Source organism: Dioscorea cayenensis, chromosome 14 (genome assembly GCF_009730915.1).
Source record: "Dioscorea cayenensis subsp. rotundata cultivar TDr96_F1 chromosome 14, TDr96_F1_v2_PseudoChromosome.rev07_lg8_w22 25.fasta, whole genome shotgun sequence".
Lineage (NCBI taxonomy): Eukaryota > Viridiplantae > Streptophyta > Magnoliopsida > Dioscoreales > Dioscoreaceae > Dioscorea > Dioscorea cayenensis.
Window position 1 is genome coordinate 19,335,557 of NC_052484.1, and position 21,828 is coordinate 19,357,384.

The 21,828-nt window shown below is 35.3% G+C and overlaps 4 protein-coding genes across 5 annotated transcripts; 2 read left to right on the forward strand and 2 right to left on the reverse strand.

Moving 5' to 3' along the window:
• Window positions 1–2,345: 2,345 nt before the first annotated feature.
• LOC120275629 (aldo-keto reductase family 4 member C10-like) lies at window positions 2,346–7,658 on the reverse strand. The gene is made up of 5 exons (XM_039282256.1): window positions 7,470–7,658; window positions 5,780–6,384; window positions 3,622–3,781; window positions 3,511–3,557; window positions 2,346–2,801 (listed from the first exon to the last, which is right to left on the reverse strand). Exons 2-5 carry the CDS (start codon window positions 6,344–6,346, stop codon window positions 2,544–2,546), a joined length of 1,032 nt encoding a protein of 343 aa, XP_039138190.1. The 5' UTR covers window positions 6,347–6,384; window positions 7,470–7,658; the 3' UTR covers window positions 2,346–2,543.
• Window positions 7,659–9,245: 1,587 nt separating this feature from the next.
• LOC120275803 (deoxyhypusine synthase) lies at window positions 9,246–13,672 on the forward strand. Of its 2 annotated transcripts, XM_039282511.1 has the most exons (8): window positions 9,246–9,389; window positions 9,461–9,730; window positions 9,819–9,986; window positions 11,086–11,304; window positions 11,864–11,950; window positions 12,351–12,456; window positions 12,542–12,777; window positions 13,237–13,672. In XM_039282511.1, exons 2-8 carry the CDS (start codon window positions 9,512–9,514, stop codon window positions 13,324–13,326), a joined length of 1,125 nt encoding a protein of 374 aa, XP_039138445.1. In that variant the 5' UTR covers window positions 9,246–9,389; window positions 9,461–9,511; the 3' UTR covers window positions 13,327–13,672. The 2 variants fall into 2 exon arrangements, with proteins under 2 accessions (XP_039138445.1, XP_039138444.1); XM_039282510.1 differs by having other exon boundaries at window positions 9,246–9,730.
• A 299-nt stretch (window positions 13,673–13,971) lies between these two features.
• On the forward strand, window positions 13,972–16,417 carry LOC120275666 (flotillin-like protein 3). The gene is made up of 3 exons (XM_039282325.1): window positions 13,972–14,995; window positions 15,729–16,267; window positions 16,298–16,417. The coding sequence occupies exons 1-2, from the start codon at window positions 14,060–14,062 to the stop codon at window positions 16,230–16,232; spliced, it is 1,440 nt and encodes a 479-aa protein (XP_039138259.1). The 5' UTR covers window positions 13,972–14,059; the 3' UTR covers window positions 16,233–16,267; window positions 16,298–16,417.
• A 3,380-nt stretch (window positions 16,418–19,797) lies between these two features.
• On the reverse strand, window positions 19,798–21,485 carry LOC120275667 (repetitive proline-rich cell wall protein-like). The gene is made up of 2 exons (XM_039282326.1): window positions 21,262–21,485; window positions 19,798–21,189 (listed from the first exon to the last, which is right to left on the reverse strand). Exons 1-2 carry the CDS (start codon window positions 21,425–21,427, stop codon window positions 20,159–20,161), a joined length of 1,197 nt encoding a protein of 398 aa, XP_039138260.1. The 5' UTR covers window positions 21,428–21,485; the 3' UTR covers window positions 19,798–20,158.
• Window positions 21,486–21,828: the final 343 nt, after the last annotated feature.

The window sequence follows — 21,828 nt, forward strand, 5'->3', positions numbered from 1 at the left end:
CTTCTCATTTGGGTAATCTTTTGAAAGTTGATGAATTTACTCTGAAATTAACTAGATCCAAATTTGCTAGGGTTTGCATCGATATTGACCTATCAAAACCCCTTTGCCGTGGTTTTTGGGTTGGCGACGATTAGGGCTGTAAATGAGCCAAGCCGAGCCGAGTATTACCAGACTCGAGCTCGGCTCGAATACATTATTCGAAGGCTCGAGCTCGGCTCGAGCTCGTTCGAGCCATTTTTTTTGTGCTCGAGCTCGGCTCACTAAAAATTTCAAGTAGCTCGAGCTCGGCTCGTTTAAGCTCGAGTTAGGATAATATATGTATAATGTAAGCAATTTAATATAGTTATATAATTATATATATTTATAATTAATATATAAATAATTTAATATTATATATATAAGCTCGTTTAGGCTCGCGAGCCTCACGAGCTGAGTATGTTTGGGCTCGAGCTTGACTCGATAACGTAAACGAGAAGCTCGAGCTCGGCTCGGCTCGTGAAAAATCGAATCGAATTCGAGTATTGACCGAGCCGATCTCGAGTAGCTCACGAGTAGCTTGGCTCATTTACACCCTTAGCGACGATACTCATCGGGTATTCGTTGTGGTTCTCTATGAAAGACTGCCTATGTTCTGTTATATTTGTGGGATCATTGGTCATGGAACCAACTCTTGCTCTCATTCAACAACAACCGGGGAGAATCGGACTTCTCCACCTCCCCGTTTTCCACGGGGATCGGCGGTAAGTTCGGTTCGGACCGAGGGAATGGAGATGGATTCTATTGCCAATAATCTTCAAGGCGCTGTTAACTCTGTTGATTCCACACCGGATTCTGAATTTGGTTCTTGGATGTTAGTCTCCCGCCGGCGTGGTCGTGCCCAGGGCCGAGGATGTGTATCCTTTGCAATCTTGAATTTGAGAATTCAGAACATCTTTTTCATACTTGCTGTAAAACACAGGGTCTTTGGGCCTTTATCTCCAACTTGCTACATAAACAGATTCATTTTCCCAATGGCTTTGTCATGGGCAACTGGCTGGTGCAGGCCAATTTCTCCTTTAAAATTAAATATGTTATTGCTTTAACTGTCTGGTTCCTTTGGAAAGCCAGGTGCGATGCCATTTTCAGAGACGTCAAACCAAATTATCATTTCATTGCTCACAAAGCTATTTCCTATGCTAATAATATGCATTGTGCTGGCAATGTCTCGAGCAGGAAGATGATTATTAGCAACTTTTGCAATCTTGATGGGCCTTTCCTCTTTACTGCTTCAGTTTGGAATTGTTCTAACCAGGTTTGCAAGGGTGGCTTCTTCTTACCGTCCTCTAACTTTGTTGTTTCTTTTGCAGGCAGCCATGTTTACACTGCTGATAACCCGACTACTGCTGAATTAAGTAATTTGGTCACTGCTTTATGGCTAGCTATTCAACACCAACTCAGAATGCAAATAATCTTCATTGCTGAGCCCAAAATTTTGAGCTTGTTAAGGAATTCCATCAATGCTTGCTCTTGGCATTTTCGTTCTATGATCGATGAATGTAACAGACTTCTGATTGTTGCGGGATCTCCACATCTATGTATTGTTCCTCGTATTTGGTTGAAAGTTGTAACTAAGCTTGCTTCACATGGCTCATGTCTTCATCAGTTATCTCTTTTTTCATTCTGGGCATGATCTTCCGCATTGACTCATGAAATCTTTTTATGAAGTTGGATTTGTTTTCTAGTTTTTAGTTTATTTTGTTCAGTTTAGTTTCCTTCAGGTTTTCCCTGTTTCCTGTTAGCTTGTAATTTCCCAGTTTTTCAATAAAAGCCTTTGGGCTCCTTTTATCCAATAGCATTGATGTTGGTGTCCTTGTTCTGAAATACAAGCAGAGATCCATGCTCAGCTAATTCGAGTGTTCATCTTCATCGCCAAACTCCACACAATCCACCGGTCACCTATATTGAATCCTCAAAATGACAATATGTATATTATTATAGCCAAGAGCTATTCTCACAATAACTCCCCACAAAGACCGCCGTTGCCTTCAAAATCATCACATTTGGGAACTTCAGTTGCAATCCGTCCCACCAATTTATTGTATGTCACATTGAGGTTGCGTTGATTTCAGAGGAACTGGGCGAAAATGAAGAAGTGCCACTTTTCTAAAGTGAGAGAAGTGATATTATTCCCAGTAATTCATATGTTCATTTGTCAAAAAGTAAAAATGAAACCAAAGAACTTAGGTGTTGGATGAATTTAGCTTTGATAATTCCCCTGACAAATCAAGCTGAATCTCACCAATCACAAACAATAAGTTGATGGTTTTTCATTTCCACACAGAAAAACATTGACAAAGGCAAGATAATGAACAAACACATGGGAATGATTTTTTTTTTTTCCTGAAAACTATTATATCATAATGTACAAATTTGCAGAAATCCTGGAACAAAACCAAACCCTATTGACAAACCAAGGCAACTTAACTAGATTTGCAGTGCACTATATGGCCAAAGTGGAAAACAATGTTTTGATTGATGCAATGTTCAACAGAAAAGAACAAGGGTCAGGTATCGCATTCAGTGTCGTCTTCCATTTCATTCACAGCTTGAAGAGGACCGCTTCCAGAGAGGAAGCCGCTTTCAGATGAAGGTGCGGGTCCATTTACGAAGAGACAAACTTGAGGTTCAATCTTGTTCAGCTTGTCCAACTCTTCATCCGACAGTGACCAATTGAAAATATCAAAATTCTTCTTGATTCTTTCTGGCCTCAGACTGCACGGCAACACACTAGTTCCTCTCTGCAGTCCCCATCTCAGAATGACCTGAAACAATAATTCTAGCTTAAAATTTATGGATGATGATTTTGTATATTGACCATTTTTTATGTGCAGGACACGTAGACAGAGGTCAATAGCAACAGACAAGACGGAAAAAGTTGATGCTCTGAATGAATAAGGTGGTGCAAAGAAAGATGTGGCCAAGCAACTAAAAAATGGCAGAAATATCATTGAAATGATGGTATTTTTTCCACTTTGGTAATAGTCATTGCAGGAAAAATAATTATAATAAAGCATCAGATTAACAATACATTCACGCTTCATTCACTGAATCCTGAAGATGACATATAACTCAGGACATACAGAAACAGTGAAAATAAATTAGGTAGCATGTCCCAGTACTTGTCCAAGAATGAAAGGCATAGGCACAAATACAAATTTAACCATCAGAGGACCAATACACATAAGAAGTACACGTTTAGATTCTCAATGGAGTGAATAAGGCAAATATAACTTAAACATATCCAGTAGTCCAAATGTCCTTTGAAGCAGGTAAATTTAGATTCTCAATGTTGGGGTATTAGATTGGTATCAATCATGGCAGAATGGTCGGTTTTAATGATAAATCAGACATCTTTGATTTTCTAGCTTAATTATCCTTTTCTAAGATAATTAGCTAATAGATGAAAACAACAATGGTGAAAAACATGGAAAAACAAATTTTGGCATCATAAAAAATGTTTGGACAAAGTACCTGTTCTGGTGTTTTATCATGATGTTCTGCAATATCTCCAACCACTGAAAGCTTTAGTAGTGGTCCCATGCACTGATCTTGACCTTCTGAAGGACATCCTAGGAGTTCCTGGTTCATCCTCTGATCCACTGTCAGACAAAGCAGGGCTGCTATTTGACATACTGATACTGGTAGTTGGAACTCCTAGAGGTGTATGAGCAGAAACATGAATGCCTTTCACTTGGCAAAACTTTACAAGTTCATCCTGCCTCCAAAAGGGATGCAACTCCACCTAAATAATAGATCATATACAGTAATTAACAATTTGACAATACTTAATGCAGGCTCATTACATATACCCCCTGTATCATTGAAGAATATCATGATCTGAACAGTGATAATGGATTTTTGCAAGATGCTCGAGTAATATAAAAGTTTACTCCCATTTAAAGAAGCTTAACTCTGCATGTTTGATGTAACAGATCAATTAGCATCAAGAGTTTCATCGTAACTAGAAAACTTTTAGTATTTCCAATTTCAAAGTCCACATTTGCACCACATATCAAAGCATTTAAGTAGTGTCCAAGTGATAGATCAAGTATATATATACACATATGGATATATTCAAACCTCAAACTGAGCATGGATCTTAAGTAAAATAATGTTGTCCAATACAGCAACGTAGATAGAAATGCAATTTGCTTTAATGTTGTCAACTCCACCTAAACAGGATTGACCACTTACCAGTGACAGCCTAATCAGCAGGGCAGTAAGTAGCTACATGGTGTCTTTACCCCTTGGCGGTGGCTTAGCTGGACACCCAGCGGCACAGGTTTCACTTGGCATTCAGACAATCACTAAACTATTTAGGCCATTTTTAAGTAAATTTAATGTCTGCTTGAGCAATGCTGACAAAAGAAATATGATTTTACACTATAAAAACCTGCAGTTATAGATCATACTTATTCTAATGTAGTATCATGATTGCTACTTGAACTTGAATTTTCAGCCATAACAAATCTATTCAACATCATATCATTTAGCAGAATTCAAACACTTTTTACTAAAAATGTATTGTTGAAGATTCAGAATATAGAATAATACCATTCATATGATTTCCTTTTGGAAATCATGATAGAAATACAACATTTTGAAATTATTGGTCTAACATGAGGTTCTTTTAAGCAAAATTAGAGAAGTATATGATGCAGATTCTGCCAGCACAGCTGGAAAGCTGTATCTTTCATGTGAAATCTAATAGTAATCTATACTATAATATAAACCTGTAACACATGCAACTAGGCATAGATTTAAACCAAAAGAAATAAGTTTCTTTGATTTGAGACAATTCCAGAACCAATAAAACAGGAAGTTTTTGGTCAAAAGGCTTCCAGTAGGCAATGCTTATGCAACCACAATGAAAACTAATTTTTATTGTCTATTCCATTTACATTAATAAAGAGCAACATATGAAGATTTTATTATATCTTCCACATGGATCCCCTTTTTTCACAATAAAATTGTTTACAGAATGTCAATGTAATATGGTCATATATGTAAAAATAACTCTAGCAAAAATATCAATAACAATAGTAATATCAACAACAACAACAACAACAACAAAAAAAACAAAATTTAATTTGCCATGAAATCTATCACCAAGAGCTAGGCAAAATTTCACTATATGCCCAACTAACCACACAGAAAAAATGGAAGCCTGGAATACACACCATAACATCATTTTAAACTAAAATGAAAACAGATTCAATTCACCCAGATAGCTCAATAGAGGGCAACAAAGATATAGCCTCTTGTGACCATATGATACAAATTCAGTTTATCAACATCAAAGTGACTCAATTAAAACAATAACAAAGCACTATAGGACAGACACCCTCCTTGATCTACAATGCTTCAGCCCTCATATTCTTAACTAAAGTTCTAGCCTCAAAATGTTGCCAATCAGGAAGAGGCTGCTTGAAAACCTAAGTAGCACGAATAACATGCTAAAATTTAAATGTTAAGCTTACAACTAGTACTAGCAAGCATTTTATGCCTCCACCAAGCAACAAAGAATGAGAAAAATGCTTGATGGATCGAATTTATAAAACTGGTCAATTTAAAGAAAATTAGAAAAGTTAATAGCTAATTAGTGTTAGTTAAGAAAAACCATTTTCTTTGAAAAAAAGTTCTTTATTGTACCTCAAGGCACATATAGAGGACAAATTAGAAACTCTCTTCCTAGAAACAACATCATAAATAACACAAGAATGGCAAAGTCAAATTTTACCTGATTGACTGCAGGAACAATGTTAGCAAACTGAAGCAACTCACTAATCTGATGGACATTAAAATTGCTAACACCAATTGCCCGAACAAGACCCATTTGGACAAGATCTTCCATGGCCTTCCATGTAGGTTTTAGCCGTTGCAGGAATTGACGGTATTCAGTCCCTGATTTCCATGGAGGATCAGTCGCATCCCCAAATGCTGAAATTTCAGGACAGTGCACCAGATATAAATCCAGGTAGGACACTCCAAGGTTCTTCAAGGAATCTCTCACCGAGTTCTCAACCCTTGTGTGCGAATTAGTAGCAAAGTATAGTTTTGAAGTCAAGAACACATCTTCCCTCTTAAGTCCACCATCAAAAGCTTCACCCAAGGCTTTTCCTACTTCAGCCTCATTCCCATAAAGATGGGCACAGTCTATATGACGGTATCCAACTTTAAGAGCCATACTCACAGCTTCAACGCAAATATCTCCCCCACTTTGCCATGTTCCAAGTCCTATTGCAGGAATCTTAGCGCCTGTATTCAACACAAAGTAGTTTGGAGATGCTACTCCCTTTCCTCTCATTATCCCAAAACTAATAAGAGTGCTGAAACAAGCCTAAGCTGAAAGAGAAAGAACAACATTCATCAAAAACCAGAATGAAAAAAATTTCAATTCCAGAAACATGGAAATACCAACTAAACAAGATTACCAAAACGACTGCATGAGACTTAAGAGGACAACAAATTTCCAAATTTGCAGAGCAATAGATTCAATGTTCCAACTACATCAGATGTGTTGCAAAACGACCCATGATTGCTTAAAAGCAATAAATAATTAAACCAGTGCTTAGCACTCCTATAACTCAAACTTTCATTAGAAAGGAAAAAAACTCAGATATACATAAACAAACCTAACAAATAAAATAAAATTCAACAAAAAATACCAAAATAAATAAATAAATAAACACAAAAATTCCCTGCAATCAAGCAAAACAGCTCATCAATTCAAGGATAGGATTAATCAATCATGCATTCCACAACACACAGGAAATTCCCACAACAAACAGACCCCAATTTACCTATATGAAAATTTTCTCAAACCAAGGCGTTCAACCAAAAGCAGGACCGTAGCATTAAAAAGGAAAACCAAAAACCCAAACAAGCGAAGAAGAATACAAAGTAGCATGAGCACAATTACCAAAGAGATTAAGACACGCCACCCACAAACAACCAATCTAACAACACAAAGAAGTTCAAAGGAAGCACCTTTGACAAACCAAACCGATACAAAATCCAAATCAAAGAAACGGCAAACACACCAACAAATTTAAAAAAAATAAGTACATAAAAAAAGAGCCCCCCCCAAAAACCACCTTTTTTTCTCCTCCTTATCGTCAAACACCCAAATCCCACCCTCCCCAATAAACAACCACCAAAGTCTCCACTCTGACCACATAGAAAAAAAGGAAAAAAAATCCTCCCCAAAACTTCAAACACCAAGAGACGTGCTCCGAATCGCCCACCAAATTAGAACCTAAACAGTAACCCTAAGAAAAACAAGGACACGTACGATATCCTTCCACCAAACAAACAGTAGCGACACACCATAGTTCAACATCATCATCATCATCATCAACAACAACAACAACATCAACAACATCAACAACAACAACAACAAAACGAAGAAAAAGAAGAAGAGATCTGACCAGCAGAGAATAAAAAGCAGTGTCGGCAAAGATCGAAGAGGCGGAGGAGGGATTGGGGGAGTAGGAGGAGGAGGAGGGCGTGGAGAAAGAAGAGGCGTCGTTCTCAATCCTAAGTGTACTTTCCTGAAAAAAGGACGAAAAAAAGAGAAACGACCCCCGCGGAGGTCTAATCAGACAATTCTCCTGCTCATCCTCTTCCGCTCTTTTGCTTTTACACCCTTACAAAACCTCTTAATTTCACATATTTAATTTTATGTATTAACCCCCGGAAAAAAAACAGAAGAATTTTTTTTTTTTCTGATGTTCGTCTCGGTGGAAATAAAATGGGGAGTTTTTATTTTTATTTTTTCTTTATATTTTATTTTTTTTTATGTTTTCAAAATATTTAATAATCAATTATTATATAACTTAATGGTATCACATAAAAATGTTAGAAGGGAGAGTAATGATTTGAATCTTTCCTCGGTTGTGCTATATTTTACTGTTTATATTAATGTATTATCAAATTCAATACTATTTATTAATATTATTTGAAAAAGAAAAAAATAATTGTTTTATTTTCTAGTATTGCAGAGAGATTCGTAAGCTCACCGTAACTAATGCATAATCATACCTGGTTGATAGAGGCACATTTATATTTATATATATATATATAGTATATATGTCCTTTTCATTTTATGAAGTATGAATGAAAAAAACTAAATGGCGTTTGAAAGCATAAGATTAAAAATGGATATAGATAGACATCATAGATTTGAAGTAGTTTTTTACCAAATAAAAATTGGTCTACTAGTCACATGAAAAAAAAAAATCTTCGAGCAAATGTTATTTTACTTTCTTTCCATTGTTTTATTTGAATTTACATAATATTTTAAAATAATTAAAAGTTATGATTTTTTAAAGGAGAAAGCTTTCATGGCTTATCTTTAATTGCCCTTTTAGATGGAAAGGGATCGATCAGCTAATTTACAAAAAAATAAAAATAAAAATAAAAATAAAAAAAATTGTTGCTTATTATTTAGAGTAAGGCCATTTTTGTCCATGGCGTTATATTTCTTTATTATTTAAAATATTTTATAAACGTTCATATATGTTTTTTGGTATCCAATTTTCATCATATATCTTCAAATTGTTCTTGGAATCTGATATGAAAATAATGAGAACAAATATTGTGCCAAAGTAAATTTTTTAAAAAAACTTTAACCTTTTATTCTACCATTATTGTAATTATATGCTTATTATTTGAATAAATACAGCTCTAAAAAAACCACATTAAATAAATTTCTATAGACAACCAAGCAAAATCTTATTTTCATAGATTATGGACTACAACACTTGAAGAACCTATCATTGGAATAATCCTCTAACTCAACTTGTTTTAATTTTTATTTTTCTACATATATATCTTTGTAGTCTTACCGAGAACCTAGAGTAATCCCCCTTGACCACCTGTTTTAACTTTTATTCTCCTACATATACATTTTTGTAGTCTTTCTCATCCACCCATGTGAATTTTCTTTTTTTTGTACTTTTCATTTTGTTTCTAAATTTGTTTGTGTTTTTGTTTCTTTAGTTGATAGTTATGCTGTTTCTATTCTTTTGTACTGTTTTTATTTCTAATAAATTTTGATTTATCTACGTTTATAATAAAATTTTTTTTAAAAAAACACATTTGAATCTTTTTTTTAAAAAATTGGCACGCAAGCTGGCTAGCGGACTTGGCCCACCAGTAGGGATTAATGGGCCAGGCCCGATTAATAACCGGAAAAAGAAAAAAAAAAAAAAAGAAAAAGGCGCGCTCTCTCACCTCTTCTCTCACAATGCCCTAGAGTTCTCTCCGGCGTGGGAGACCACCGCTTGATCGGATCGAGTCTCCGGCAGCCTAGCCTCTCCGATATCCTCGCTTGTCTCGGAATTCAGGTGAGCTCCTCCATCCCTCACATCTTTGATCGGAGCCGCGGTGGTGCTGAGGGTTTTGGTGGTCGTAGTAGTGGTGGTGATAGTGAGATCAGAAGTCCTTCAGGCAGAGAGATATCTTCAGTATGGGAGATGCTGATGGTAAAGGAGATGGCGAGATTCTCCAGACATTAAGGTCGGTGGTGTTCAAGCAATCTGAGGTCCTTGATGAGCAGAAGTTTCAGAAGATTCAAGGTTATGATTTCAATCATGGAGTCGACTTCATGGGAATTCTTGGATCGATGGCGTCCACTGGATTCCAGGCATCCAATCTCGGCGATGCCATCGATGTTGTGAACCAGATGGTGAGCTCGCTAATTAGATTAAAAACAGTCTTTTTGTGAATTGAATATGTGTTTAGATTTGCATCATTTTTTTTGCTTTTGAATGAAGTTAAATTGGAGATTGTCTCATGAGGCGATAGCTGAAGATTGCAGTGAAGAGGAGCGGGATCCTGCGTATAGAGAGTCTATAAGATGCAAAATCTTTTTAGGGTTCACTTCGAACCTGGTATCATCTGGCATTAGGGATGTAATCCGGTTTCTTGTTCAGCATAAAATGGTCAGTGATCCAAATTAGCTTGGTTTCTCACTTGGCATTTTCAGTTGAAATTATGTTCTTTGAGCCTTTTCAATTTAGAACAATGACCATCCTCTATCTTATGTTGCTCTGAAATGGTTTTACTAATGATGATGGTGATGTCAATGGCACACAAACTTGGTGGTAGATGGTTATGATTTTTTATATTGGTTTTCATTTCTTAGATGCTGTGTTAATTTGAAGATTTCATTGATATAGATGATATTAATGTAAATGATGGAGGATTTATGCAGTTGTTAGATTAGTTAGAGCAAACAATAATCTTGGTTTCCTTCTCTTTTGATGCATGCAGTTACTTGATTAGATTATATATGGATTTATCAAGTAGTGCTAATATATTTTGCAATTACATCTATTTATAGCTATGGACATTTGTGCATAATGTGTATCTCTTATGACTTATCACAGTCACAGCTTCTTTTTGACAACTTTGATAACAGTCATTTGGTTATCTCTTGAACAGCAACTAGGAAATGTGTTAAAATGGTCCTCTCCTGTTGTTCTTGGACTTGGAGGTTGTACGCCTAGAAATTCTGAAGCTGTTGATTAAACATCTTGCTTTCTGACTATAATCAGTTCATTATGCTAAAACTTTAATCAAACGCTCCATATTCCAGATCAATATTTCCTGAAAATCAGTGATTAATAACCTTTTTCTCCTCAACCGATAGGGCATACGCTATAGTATTTTTTTCTCCTAACATAACAGATATTTTACAGTGTCATTAATTATTTTTGGAAATTCACTTCATTTTTCCTTTATAAGATCAAATTTTCTTTGGATCTTTAGCTTCATATGTGAACATAATTCTTGATTGACATGAAATAAAAAGAATATCTAGTGCTAAACTGACTTCAGTTATTTAGATGATGTTATTTAATTTCCTTTAATAATATTACTAACTAGAGAAGTTAGTTCTGCAAGTCTTCAATTATTTAATGAGTTCTGTACATGTTGTATTGTGAAACTCAGATCCTTCAGATTTTTCTTCTCATAACTTTTATATATTGTCATCTTTGGTGCAACATGGTATGTGATGGATACATTTCTGACGTATAGGTTGATGTTTTAGTGACAACTGCTGGTGGCATTGAAGAAGACATTATTAAATGCCTAGCTCCAACATACAGAGGTGATTTTTCTCTGCCCGGTGCTACTTTGCGATCCAAAGGATTGAATCGAATTGGAAATCTATTGGTGCCTAATGAGAATTATTGCAAATTTGAGGATTGGATAATTCCAATTTTCGATAAGATGTTACAAGAACAGCAAACTGAGGTAACCTTCACTGTCATTTTATAGGAGTTCTATGCTATGATAATGCCATCGTGGCCAAGTTGACAGTAGGCTCTTCCTTGGGAAAAGTTCTTATTTAAAAAATTTACTCCTGCAGGCTGCTCACACTCATCTTAACCGTCCCCTGGCTGATTGCTGAGTTTAAATAGGCATTCTGTTTTTAGATGACTGGTTCTGACTCTGAGATGTACTATACACACACACACACACACACACATATATATATATATATATTTGTGGTATGTATATGCTTTTATAAATTTTAATTGTTACATGCTTGATGCAAGTTCATAGTGACTATAGTCTACTCGCCGCCTAATGTCAATAGGTTGTTCACTAAACTGGACCTGCTCAGCTTGCCATGTGGCTTATCTTTGAATTATTGCCAACTTTAGGTTTTTTGGTTGAAGACCAAATGGTTAATATGATGTTTGGAGCAAATGATTAACCCAACTGTGTTTCTGTGAAGAACTGGTATAGCATGATTATGTTGTTTTTTCAATTTGATTAATTAACTGAGTTAATTGTCCTTTTCTTGCAGAATGTGATTTGGACACCATCAAAAGTTATTGCCCGTCTTGGGAAGGAAATAAATGATGAAAGCTCTTACCTTTATTGGGCACAAAAGGTTAATTTAATCATATTTTGCTATTAATTTATGATGCCATAAGTTTTTTTAATTTGCTTTAGGGAGCATGGATAAGAGCAGTTTTGCGGCTGTCTTATATTCTTATTATGGATTCATTCAATGCTTAGAAGAAGAAAATATGGGAAAGCAGGGAAGAGTAACTGAATAACTAGAGACCATGAGTTTCAACTGATTCACATACTCTATTACTTTTATTAAATTTTACCTTTTTCCTTTCTAAATGTTTGGGCAGATGAATGACAATCTATACTTGTGCCTTTGAACCTTATTTTTGGTGCATTTGCTAGCTTTTTTTATGAAGAAATTTTAAAAGAACACTAATATTTCTCATTGTTTAGTGTTTTTGTACTTCAATACTTTACTGATCAATTTTTGTTAGAATGGCATTCCTGTCTTCTGCCCAGCATTAACTGATGGGTCGCTTGGGGACATGCTGTACTTCCATTCATACCGGGGTCCTGGTTTAGTTATTGATATTGTCCAAGGTAAATTTTTATCATTTGCAGTCATGGTATCTTTGTAATTGCATTCAGTATATTAATTGATATTGGAATCTATTTTATCACACAGATATAAGGGCGATTAATGGGGAAGCTGTACATGCAAGCCCTAGAAAAACAGGTGTCATAATTCTTGGTGGAGGACTCCCGAAGCACCACATCTGTAATGCCAACATGATGCGCAATGGTGCGGACTATGCTGTTTACATCAACACAGCTCAAGAATTTGATGGAAGTGATTCAGGTGCACAGCCTGATGAGGCTGTTTCCTGGGGAAAAATAAGAGGTTCTGCTAAACCTGTAAAGGTATGCATCTTGATCCTTTTTCAGATCGTCAGGCTTTATGTTATTTTATTTCTCCATTAACGATTAGTAATTTCTCCATGAAAAAATAAGTTTGATATGTGGTTTAATCAAGTGATATGATGCCCCATGGCTTGAGGTTGTTGGATCTACAAAATATTTGAAGAGAAATATATGTATACAATAATAATTGATCAAATTTACTATTAGAGACTATGTACAAGCAAACTATTATTGATAACATTCACTGAAGACTAAGCACAAGTAAAACCACTACTACTTTGATAAATATGAATCTATGTTAGAATGCACTCTTTGTGCATAGTCGTTTGTTAAATCCTTGATGTTCTTCATGTTCAGGAGTCCAGCTAATTGTTTATTGTCTTCTTTTTTGCTTACCATTTTGCCCCTCTTATTTATATTTATTTATTTTGTCTCTGAGCATTTTCTATGTTTGTTCAGATTCATTGTGATGCAACCATTGCATTTCCTTTGCTGGTTGCTGCAACATTTGCCAAGCAGTTGAAAGAAACAAAGGCCTTAAAATTATGAATGAGGGCGGCATTGTGCGCGGGTGACTTACTTTTGGTCCGATAACTTATCATTGATTATATCATGATACATACATGTCATTAGGTGTTTGATCTTACCTGTGGCTGACTGAGCAATAGGATTGTGAGCTTTGTTCTCAAATGTTCAGATTTCCCGCTTTTTTGGACCATCTCCAATAAGCAGAGCAGCTATGATGGCAAGTCCGGCAATCAGGCTGGTACTTTGTTTCATACCACAAGTTATGTTTCTGCAATTTCAACATGTAACCTATGTACAATTACTCCATAATTTCTTGGCCAGGCGACTAAATATCATCTTGTTGACCAGCAGCATACTTTCTCCTCAATTCATGATCTCTATCTATCTGTTCAAATAAATAATTTTCATTCCGAACGACCCCTTCAAACGAAGGTTTACATTATTATCTCAAAGCCACATCCCATACTAATCTAGCTGAGGCATAAGATCATTACTTATAGATTTTCATGTTTGTTTAACTCTTGAACTTGGCGTGTGCCTTGTTGGTGCATTGGAATCATGAAGAACAGGTCCTCATATGAAAATCATGCATCACCTTCTCTGGCGGTTCCCAAGCAATTCCTCAACCAACCACCAAGTCCTTCAAAAAGTCTCCTCTTACCCCAACTATAAACACACCGTACACACTGCAATCGCACACTCTTCATCCCCTTCATCATCCCTCCACAACAAACCAAATAGCACTAAAAAAAAAATGGTTTTCTTTTACAGAGTAGCAAGAGCATCAGAGTATTTAGCCATAACCGGGTTCCAAATAAAAGACATAAAACTAGCGAAAAAAGCATGGATATTCCCAGGGCAATCATGCACAGTGTTCGACATCTCCCCAGTGAACTACACCTTCGAAGTTCAAGCCATGAGCGCCGAGAAACTCCCCTTCGTCCTCCCCGCCGTCTTCACCATCGGCCCTCGTGTCGACGGCGAGGACAGTCTTCTCAGATACGCCCGCCTCATCTCCCCCCACGATAAACTCTCAAACCATGTCAAAGAACTCGTCCAAGGCGTCATCGAAGGTGAAACTCGGGTGCTCGCTGCTTCCATGACTATGGAGGAGATCTTCAAAGGTACCAAATCTTTCAAAGAGGAGGTTTTCGAGAAGGTTCAATTAGAACTCAATCAATTCGGGCTTTTGATCTACAACGCCAATGTGAAGCAGCTTGTGGATGTTCGTGGCCATGAGTATTTCTCTTATTTAGGGCAAAAGACACAGCAAGAGGCGGCGAATCAGGCGAAGGTGGATGTGGCGGAGGCGAAGATGAAGGGGGAAATTGGGGCAAAGACGAGGGACGGGCAAACGTTGCAGAATGCGGCGAAGATCGATGCGGAGACGAAGATATATTCGACGAATAGACAAGGGGAAGGGAAGAAGGAGGAGATCAAAGTGAAGGCGGAGGTGAAGGTGTATGAGAATAAGAGGGAGGCGGAGGTAGCGGAGGCGAATGCGGAGTTGGCGATGAAGAAGGCTGGGTGGGCGAGGAAGGCGGAGGTGGCGCAAGTGGAGGCGGAGAAGGCGGTGAAGCTGAGAGAGGCGGAGTTGCAGATGGAGGTGGAGCGAAGGAATGCTTTGACACAAACGGAGAAGTTCAAGGCCGAGTGTCTTAGTAAAGCCCTTGTTGATTATGAGATGAAGGTAAACAAATTATATATTTATGATTCATCTATAACCGTCCATTATTAATGGGTGGATTTTGATGCAACAACGAACATTGATAAACAATAATTAATAGAAGCTTATTTTTATTTGGATAGACTTCTCAAAAAATATATATATATTTTTCGATTTAGTAAAGTCTTCGATTCGAGTAAGTTAAGACTTTTTTTATTTTAGTATTTTGGAATAAACTTTTCGAGTAGAAAGTTCGTAAAAAAATAAAGACTTAAAAAAAGTTTTTTTATAAGCCCAGTCGTAATTACACATGAAAAAAAGCTTTTTTTACAGAACTACTTTGACAAAGCTCAATACTAAACAACTTTTTGAGCAGAAATGTTTAACTTATAAAAAAATACTTCTGAGTTTTTCAAAAGCCAATCCAAACAAGATAATATATAGTAGAAATAGTGCTATTATTTATTAATGTCGGCCGTTAACGTCTATAGATTTTTTGTTTATGGAAGTTTCTAGAAGATATTTTGTCTATTTATAGTCTTTATTTAAAATAAACTATTTATATATATTGAATAAATATGAATAGAAGGGGAAAATTGAATGTTGTATGTATATTTACTTTAGTCCTAGTCTCAGTTGAATTTAAAAAAAAAAAAATAGAAAATAAAGGCATAATATATAGTTGTAGCATAAAATAAAATAATTAAAATTTACTAATGAGGATGCAATATTGACTTTGATACACAAATTTGAACAGGTGCAAGAAGCAAACTGGGAGCTGTACAAGAAGCAAAAGGAAGCGGAAGCATTGCTCTATGAACAACAAAAGGTGGCTGACGGCCAGAAAGCGGTGGCGGAGGCGGCGTTCTTCTCTCGCCGGCAAGCGGCTGACGGTGAACTTTATGCAAAGAAAAAAGAAGCTGAAGGATTGGTAGCATTGGCAGAAGCTCAGGGTGCTTACTTAAGTACATTACTAGGAGCATTAGGTGGAAACTATACTGCTTTGAGAGATTACTTAATGATAAACCAGGGAATGTACCAAGACATAGCTAAGATCAATGCCAATGCCATTCAAGGACTTCAGCCAAAGATTAGTGTTTGGACCAATAGTGGTGGTGATAATAAAAGTGAGGGAGGAGCAATGCAGGAGCTCGCCGGAGTTTATCGAATGTTGCCGCCATTGTTCAAGACTGTGCATGAACAGACAGGGATGATACCTCCAACTTGGATGGGTGCATTGCCTCAAACTTCTACAGAATGATAAAATTAAATGGTATTATTTCAGTGAATATATATATATATATATATATATGTGTGTGTGTGTGTGTGTGTGTGTGTTTGTGAGTGGTTTAATCAATAATAAGGGAACTGATCTCCTTCCATATGTATGTTTATATATGTATTAATGTTGCTTAATGTTAATGTTGAACGTTGATGTTTGAGAGATTTGTTAGTCTTTGATGCATCATTTAGATCATGATCAAGTTGGTTGATGATGAGGTTAATTTATCATTAGTTAATTAGGAATGTGAAGTATATATATTTTACTTAATTTTCATAATTGTCTCAGTTGTTGATTCAGGCTACGTGAAGTCCTGCTTGCATGCATGGATAATGCATGCGCTCATTATCTCAATTAATAATTTTTTAAAATTATAAGTTAATTATATGATTTTATTATCAATATATTCTATTGTGATTGGGGACACGTGTCAGGTTTTAATAGGCTGGAACCAAGGTATTCCTTGATTCCAAAAACTAGGGAGATGAGTTCATGATAATATCCTAGATTATAATGATTAGAAATTAAAAAGTTTCAATCACATGATAATGAAAAGAAGATTAATGAAGATGACCAAATTAATAGCAATAACATTGCCAATAGAGTTAATTTCTCTTATTTGAATTGGTATATATATAGTTAATCCGCTCAATGATTATCTATCATCAACTATAAACAATGAAACAATATATATATAGACATACATAGATAAGTTAATACGAAAAGAAAAACTAGAATTCCTTATGTATGTATGAAAATTGATATAATCAAAACATTGTTTTTAATAAGTTATATGTTTGCCAATAATTTATTCCACAAGGTGGTTTGCGTCTGTAATTGACCTCTTGTTTTTTAGGTGGTCTTCTACTTTTAGGGGTCATCCGGTATTTATTTACTCATTCTTTCACTTCCAATGACGGTGTATTTTTATTTTTAGTTTTGGTTTTTTTGTCCCTCGAACCACTTTGTGGGTTTTATCTTTTTTTAATTTTTTTTTATATATTTGTTGTTTCTCGTTTTTCTCTATTTTGTTTTTCATTTTTTTTAATGAATTGTGATTTATTGATTATATATATAAAAAAAATTATTCCACAAAGAAAGGATGTAATTAAGAATCATGCATTGACTTTAAAAACATATATATATATATATATATATATATGTGTGTGTGTGTGTGCGCGCGCGCTTGCTCCTAAAACTCGAAATTAAGTGATTCACTAGCATATTGCCCATCTAGCTAACACAGAAGATACAAAGTCAATTAATGCTCCCAAAGTCTTCTAAATTATTTTGCATTACAACTTCTCCAAGGCCCAGTGAAACATTCAACTCTTCAAAGTATATATATAGTCAATGTCAACGGGTGTACTATTTGTACCTTTCGAATTGTCATTTTATTTTTTATTATAAAAATATATAATATGATCTTTGTATAATAAAAACATATTCTATGGCCTCTAAATTTGACTTGGGATTAAACATTTAATTCTAATTATATAAGATTTTCATTATAAAAAAAAATTATAATTTACAAACAACATTTTTTATTTCTAATCCGTTACTAATTCATTTTAAAAATAAATTAGAAACAAAAATTTTCTATTTCAACCATTTCAAAATTCAGAATTGGATTAATAACGGAATTGCATCTATTTCTAATATTTGCAACGGAATTAATTCCGTTATAAAGTTCAGAAACAAATTTAATTCCGTTACTAATTAGTTTTAAATTCTAAAAAAATTAAAAACAAATTTAAATTTAGAAAATTGATTTTTTTTAATATATTAAAGCATTTGCAATCCATTTTTGCATAAAAAAAAATAAAGCGAGCACTAATTTATATTTTATACCATCTTCTACTCCATCAACAAAACGAATTAAATCTCTATTTATGCCAAAAAAAAAAGAGCTTTAATCCTAATAACGTCTAATGTAGATCATCAGTGCCACACAAATGGTTCTTATTAAATATGAAAGGAGAAGTGAGAGTCTAATAGAAACTTTGTTTAATTTTTACTTGAAACCTTCTATTTACATTCAAAATTCTAGAAGGGTATTTTTACCTTATACAACTTCCACATATCCTATTTCAGCTAATTATTGTACACATTATCTGGTTCTTTGAAGTCCAAAAAAACAGAAAAATCAAGAACCAATTGCAAGTGTATAAACATACCCTGAAGTCTACTTATTCGGCTCAATTACTTCTTATGTGCCCACATTTAGTCACATTAATCTAAATATCAATGTCATGACATGTACCTTTGAGAATTCTATGCTCATGTCTCTCTCCTTCATCAATGGCATGATTAATTGTTATATTTATCTCAAATTTAAATCAGGTCAACACCTAATTCAATTTAATACATGATCTGATTTGAGAAATTAAAAATGTTGAATGATGTAATATCACCATGAGATTTTTTTTTATTTTTTATTTCAAGTCTTTTTTACATAATTGATTTTGCTACCAAGTTTTTTAACTTGTTCATGTACTTGGATAATTTTTTTTTTGTCATTTTCTTCTTAAAATTTGTCTTCTATATTTTATTTTCTATATTTAATATTTCAAGTGAGTCATTTTATAAAATAGAAGGCAGTTCATTACATAGGAGTATGAAATCACATTTATCTGAGAAGATAGAAATATCTAAGTATGCATGCATTCATGTTGATTAATTAAGATTAAAAAGTTGGTTCACAAAGTGCTTTCACAAGGTTTCTGGACTACTTACTTTGAATTATTAATGTGGGATTTCCATGACTTGAAAAGGTTGATTGAGGGAAGGTGGATTTCAACAAATGAATTAATTGAGAAGAGAAATATAACTACATTTCATGAAATATCATTAATGAACTTGCTAAAGCATTTTGTTACGTGTCCAGAGACTCGTTATCAGTTACCATGTCCTTATGTTTGATATTTTAATATATCCAAAAAAAAAATTATATTAGTATTAAAATTTGGTTGGTATCTGAGTATATTAGAAAACTCAATATTTGATCTTATTATTAACTAAAAATAATTTTCTAATAAAATTTTTGATATGTTTAAATATGAGGCTAACATTGCATGAATATTATAATATTTAAGTTTATTTATTTAATATATTTTTATGTTTTCGAGATTTATTATAATAAGTGGTTGTAATACCACCTTCTCTTTTCAATTAGTTTTATCATTAAACAACATCTCTTATATACATGATACATCAAACAATTAAACAAAAGTGTTGTTTTGTTTTTTAGCGAAAGTTTTTTTAATATAAATTAAGTGTACAAGCCATGTTAATAACGTGCAAAAATATAAAATTAATACCTCAATGCATCTGTATTTTCATCTTTAAGTTAATTTAGATTCAAACTCATCTTTTCTATAAAAACACAAACACTCTGTTTAAAAAATCTGGTGTTAATAGACTAAAAACTCATTGGCTTTAATTTATACATGCATTGTATGTACCCTTCCATTTCATGTGTCTTCAACATGAAGGTAATTTTTTAAGAAAAAACACAACGCATAAATGAAAGCAACATTGCAAGGAATAGCAAATAATAAAACTTGAATTATTGTAAAGGCCATTGAAGAAGCACTTGTGAGTACTTTACATGGATCATAATCTCAGAATACAAATATATATCCAAATGACAGCAAAAGCAAGCCAAACCTGATCCACTCCACACAGCTGACATTAAACAATTAACGTCCTTATTGCACCATAAACATAAAAATATAAAAAAAAAGCTTTAAAAGATAATAAAGAAGACATAATTAACCAAGGCAGTAAACCAGCAGTAGCTAGTCTTATAGAATCATCAGTTTCAGTTGCCAGAGTGTGGAGGCAGTGGGTGATGATAAGAGAAAGGTGGCAATGGAGGCCAACCATAAGAAGGAGGATACTTCTTATGCTTGGGATGTGGAGGGAACTTGGGCAATGGTGGCAATGGCTTCTTGTAAATGGGAGGGTACTTTGGCAATGGTGGCAATGGAGGCAATGGCTTCTTGTAAATGGGAGGGTACTTTTGGCAATGGAGGCAATGGCTTCTTGTAAATGGGAGGGTACTTTGGCAATGGTGGCAATGGTTTCTTGTAAATAGGTGGGTACTTTGGAAATGGAGGAGGCAATGGCTTCTTGTAAACAGGAGGGTACTTTGGCACTGGAGGAGGCAATGGTTTGTTGTAAACAGGAGGGTACTTTGGCACTGGAGGAGGTAATGGTTTGTTATAAACTGGAGGACATGGCTTCTCAACTGGAGGTGGTTTGTAAACTGGAACTGGTGGTGGGCATGGCTTCTTCACTGGTGGTGGTTTGTATACTGGAACTGGTGGTGGGCATGGTTTCTTCACTGGTGGTGGTTTGTATACTGGCACCGGTGGTGGCTTGTAGACGGGGACCGGAGTTGGTGGTGGCTTATAGACAGGGACCGGAGTTGGTGGTGGCTTATAGACAGGGACCGGAGTTGGTGGTGGCTTGTAGACAGGGACCGGAGTCGGGGGAGGTTTGTATTCTGGTGTAGGAGAAGGAGGAGGTTTGTAAACTGGTTCAGGAGTTGGAGGTGGTTGATAGACAGGTGGACTGTAGTATGGAGGGTGGGGATAAGGTTTGGGAGGGAAAGGGAATGGTTTATGCCAAGGATGAGGAGGTAAAGGTGGCCAGCTTGGAATAGGATGCCAAAAGAAGGCTGAAACACATGTTGTTGATGAGAATTGAAGCTTTGTGGCAGTTGTCATTGAGTGTTTTCCATTTGAGATTATCTTTGAAGGATCATTGCAAGGGACATTATTTGCTGAATGAATTTGTGCAATGCATTCTTTGAGCAGTTCTTGTTCTTCGAGTTTTGTTTGGAATTTCCCTTCTTTGTCGAGTTTGATGCTTGTTTTTGTTTCGTAGTCTTTTCCTTCGGTTGCCTTGCATTTTATCACTACGTGAAGTCCTGAATTAAAGATTTATCAGAGCTCGATTCAACTCAAAAGCTTAAACTAAAAAAAGAAACAAACCGATGCACCTGCAAATGCGTGCTCGTTCTTGATTTTCTTCAATTTGCAATCCGAGCATTCAATCACTCCGGAAACTTGAGATTGCACCGAAGCGAAAGAATTAGCAGAAAAGAAGCAGATCAATACCGTGCAAATAAACAAAAGCCGGGCTGCATTGCGGGGAAGAGTCCCCATTATGGAACCCGAACAAGCAGCCGGAGAAAAAAGAAGTGCTTTGCTTGTGAGCTAGGGAGTGTTTCTAATATGTGAATAAATAGAGATTTGTTTCTCAGCCGACACTGCATTGAAGAAGATCACATGAGCTGAGGTCCCATTGCTGAAACAAGCATCAATTTCCCACCGGTTTTGCAGTTTTGTCATTGATTGATACAAATAACCAAATACAACCATTTCAAACACAGAAACTTGCTTTCTTCATGTGAGTAGTGATCTTTTTAATTACTGAAACCAATTGTCTGTCTGCATTTGGTACAGATAAGGTTCAAATTAGAATTTCAGAATGCTGTCCAATTACTGCTTTTTTGGTGGTGCCAATCCTACTCTTTTTGAAGTCATAGTTATGCATGCTTGTTCTT

What these genes read in the sequence shown, in the direction of transcription:
- LOC120275667 (XM_039282326.1), bottom strand. Translation starts at nt 21,427, where the DNA reads ATGGGGACTCTTCCCCGCAATGCAGCCCGGCTTTTGTTTATTTGCACG. An exon ending in GAACGAGCACGCATTTGCAG is followed by an intron (nt 21,190 to 21,261) that starts GTGCATCGGTTT and finishes TCTTTAATTCAG; the next exon opens with GACTTCACGTAGTGATAAAA.
- LOC120275629 (XM_039282256.1), bottom strand. Translation starts at nt 6,346, where the DNA reads ATGAGAGGAAAGGGAGTAGCATCTCCAAACTACTTTGTGTTGAATACA. An exon ending in CAGTGGATCAGAGGATGAAC is followed by an intron (nt 3,558 to 3,621) that starts CAGGAACTCCTA and finishes TACTAAAGCTTT; the next exon opens with CAGTGGTTGGAGATATTGCA. An exon ending in ATGATAAAACACCAGAACAG is followed by an intron (nt 2,802 to 3,510) that starts GTACTTTGTCCA and finishes TTATTGTTTCAG; the next exon opens with GTCATTCTGAGATGGGGACT.
- LOC120275666 (XM_039282325.1), top strand. Translation starts at nt 14,060, where the DNA reads ATGGTTTTCTTTTACAGAGTAGCAAGAGCATCAGAGTATTTAGCCATA. An exon ending in TTGTTGATTATGAGATGAAG is followed by an intron (nt 14,996 to 15,728) that starts GTAAACAAATTA and finishes AAATTTGAACAG; the next exon opens with GTGCAAGAAGCAAACTGGGA.
- LOC120275803 (XM_039282510.1), top strand. Translation starts at nt 9,512, where the DNA reads ATGGGAGATGCTGATGGTAAAGGAGATGGCGAGATTCTCCAGACATTA. An exon ending in TTCTTGTTCAGCATAAAATG is followed by an intron (nt 9,987 to 11,085) that starts GTCAGTGATCCA and finishes TCTGACGTATAG; the next exon opens with GTTGATGTTTTAGTGACAAC. An exon ending in ACCTTTATTGGGCACAAAAG is followed by an intron (nt 11,951 to 12,350) that starts GTTAATTTAATC and finishes AATTTTTGTTAG; the next exon opens with AATGGCATTCCTGTCTTCTG.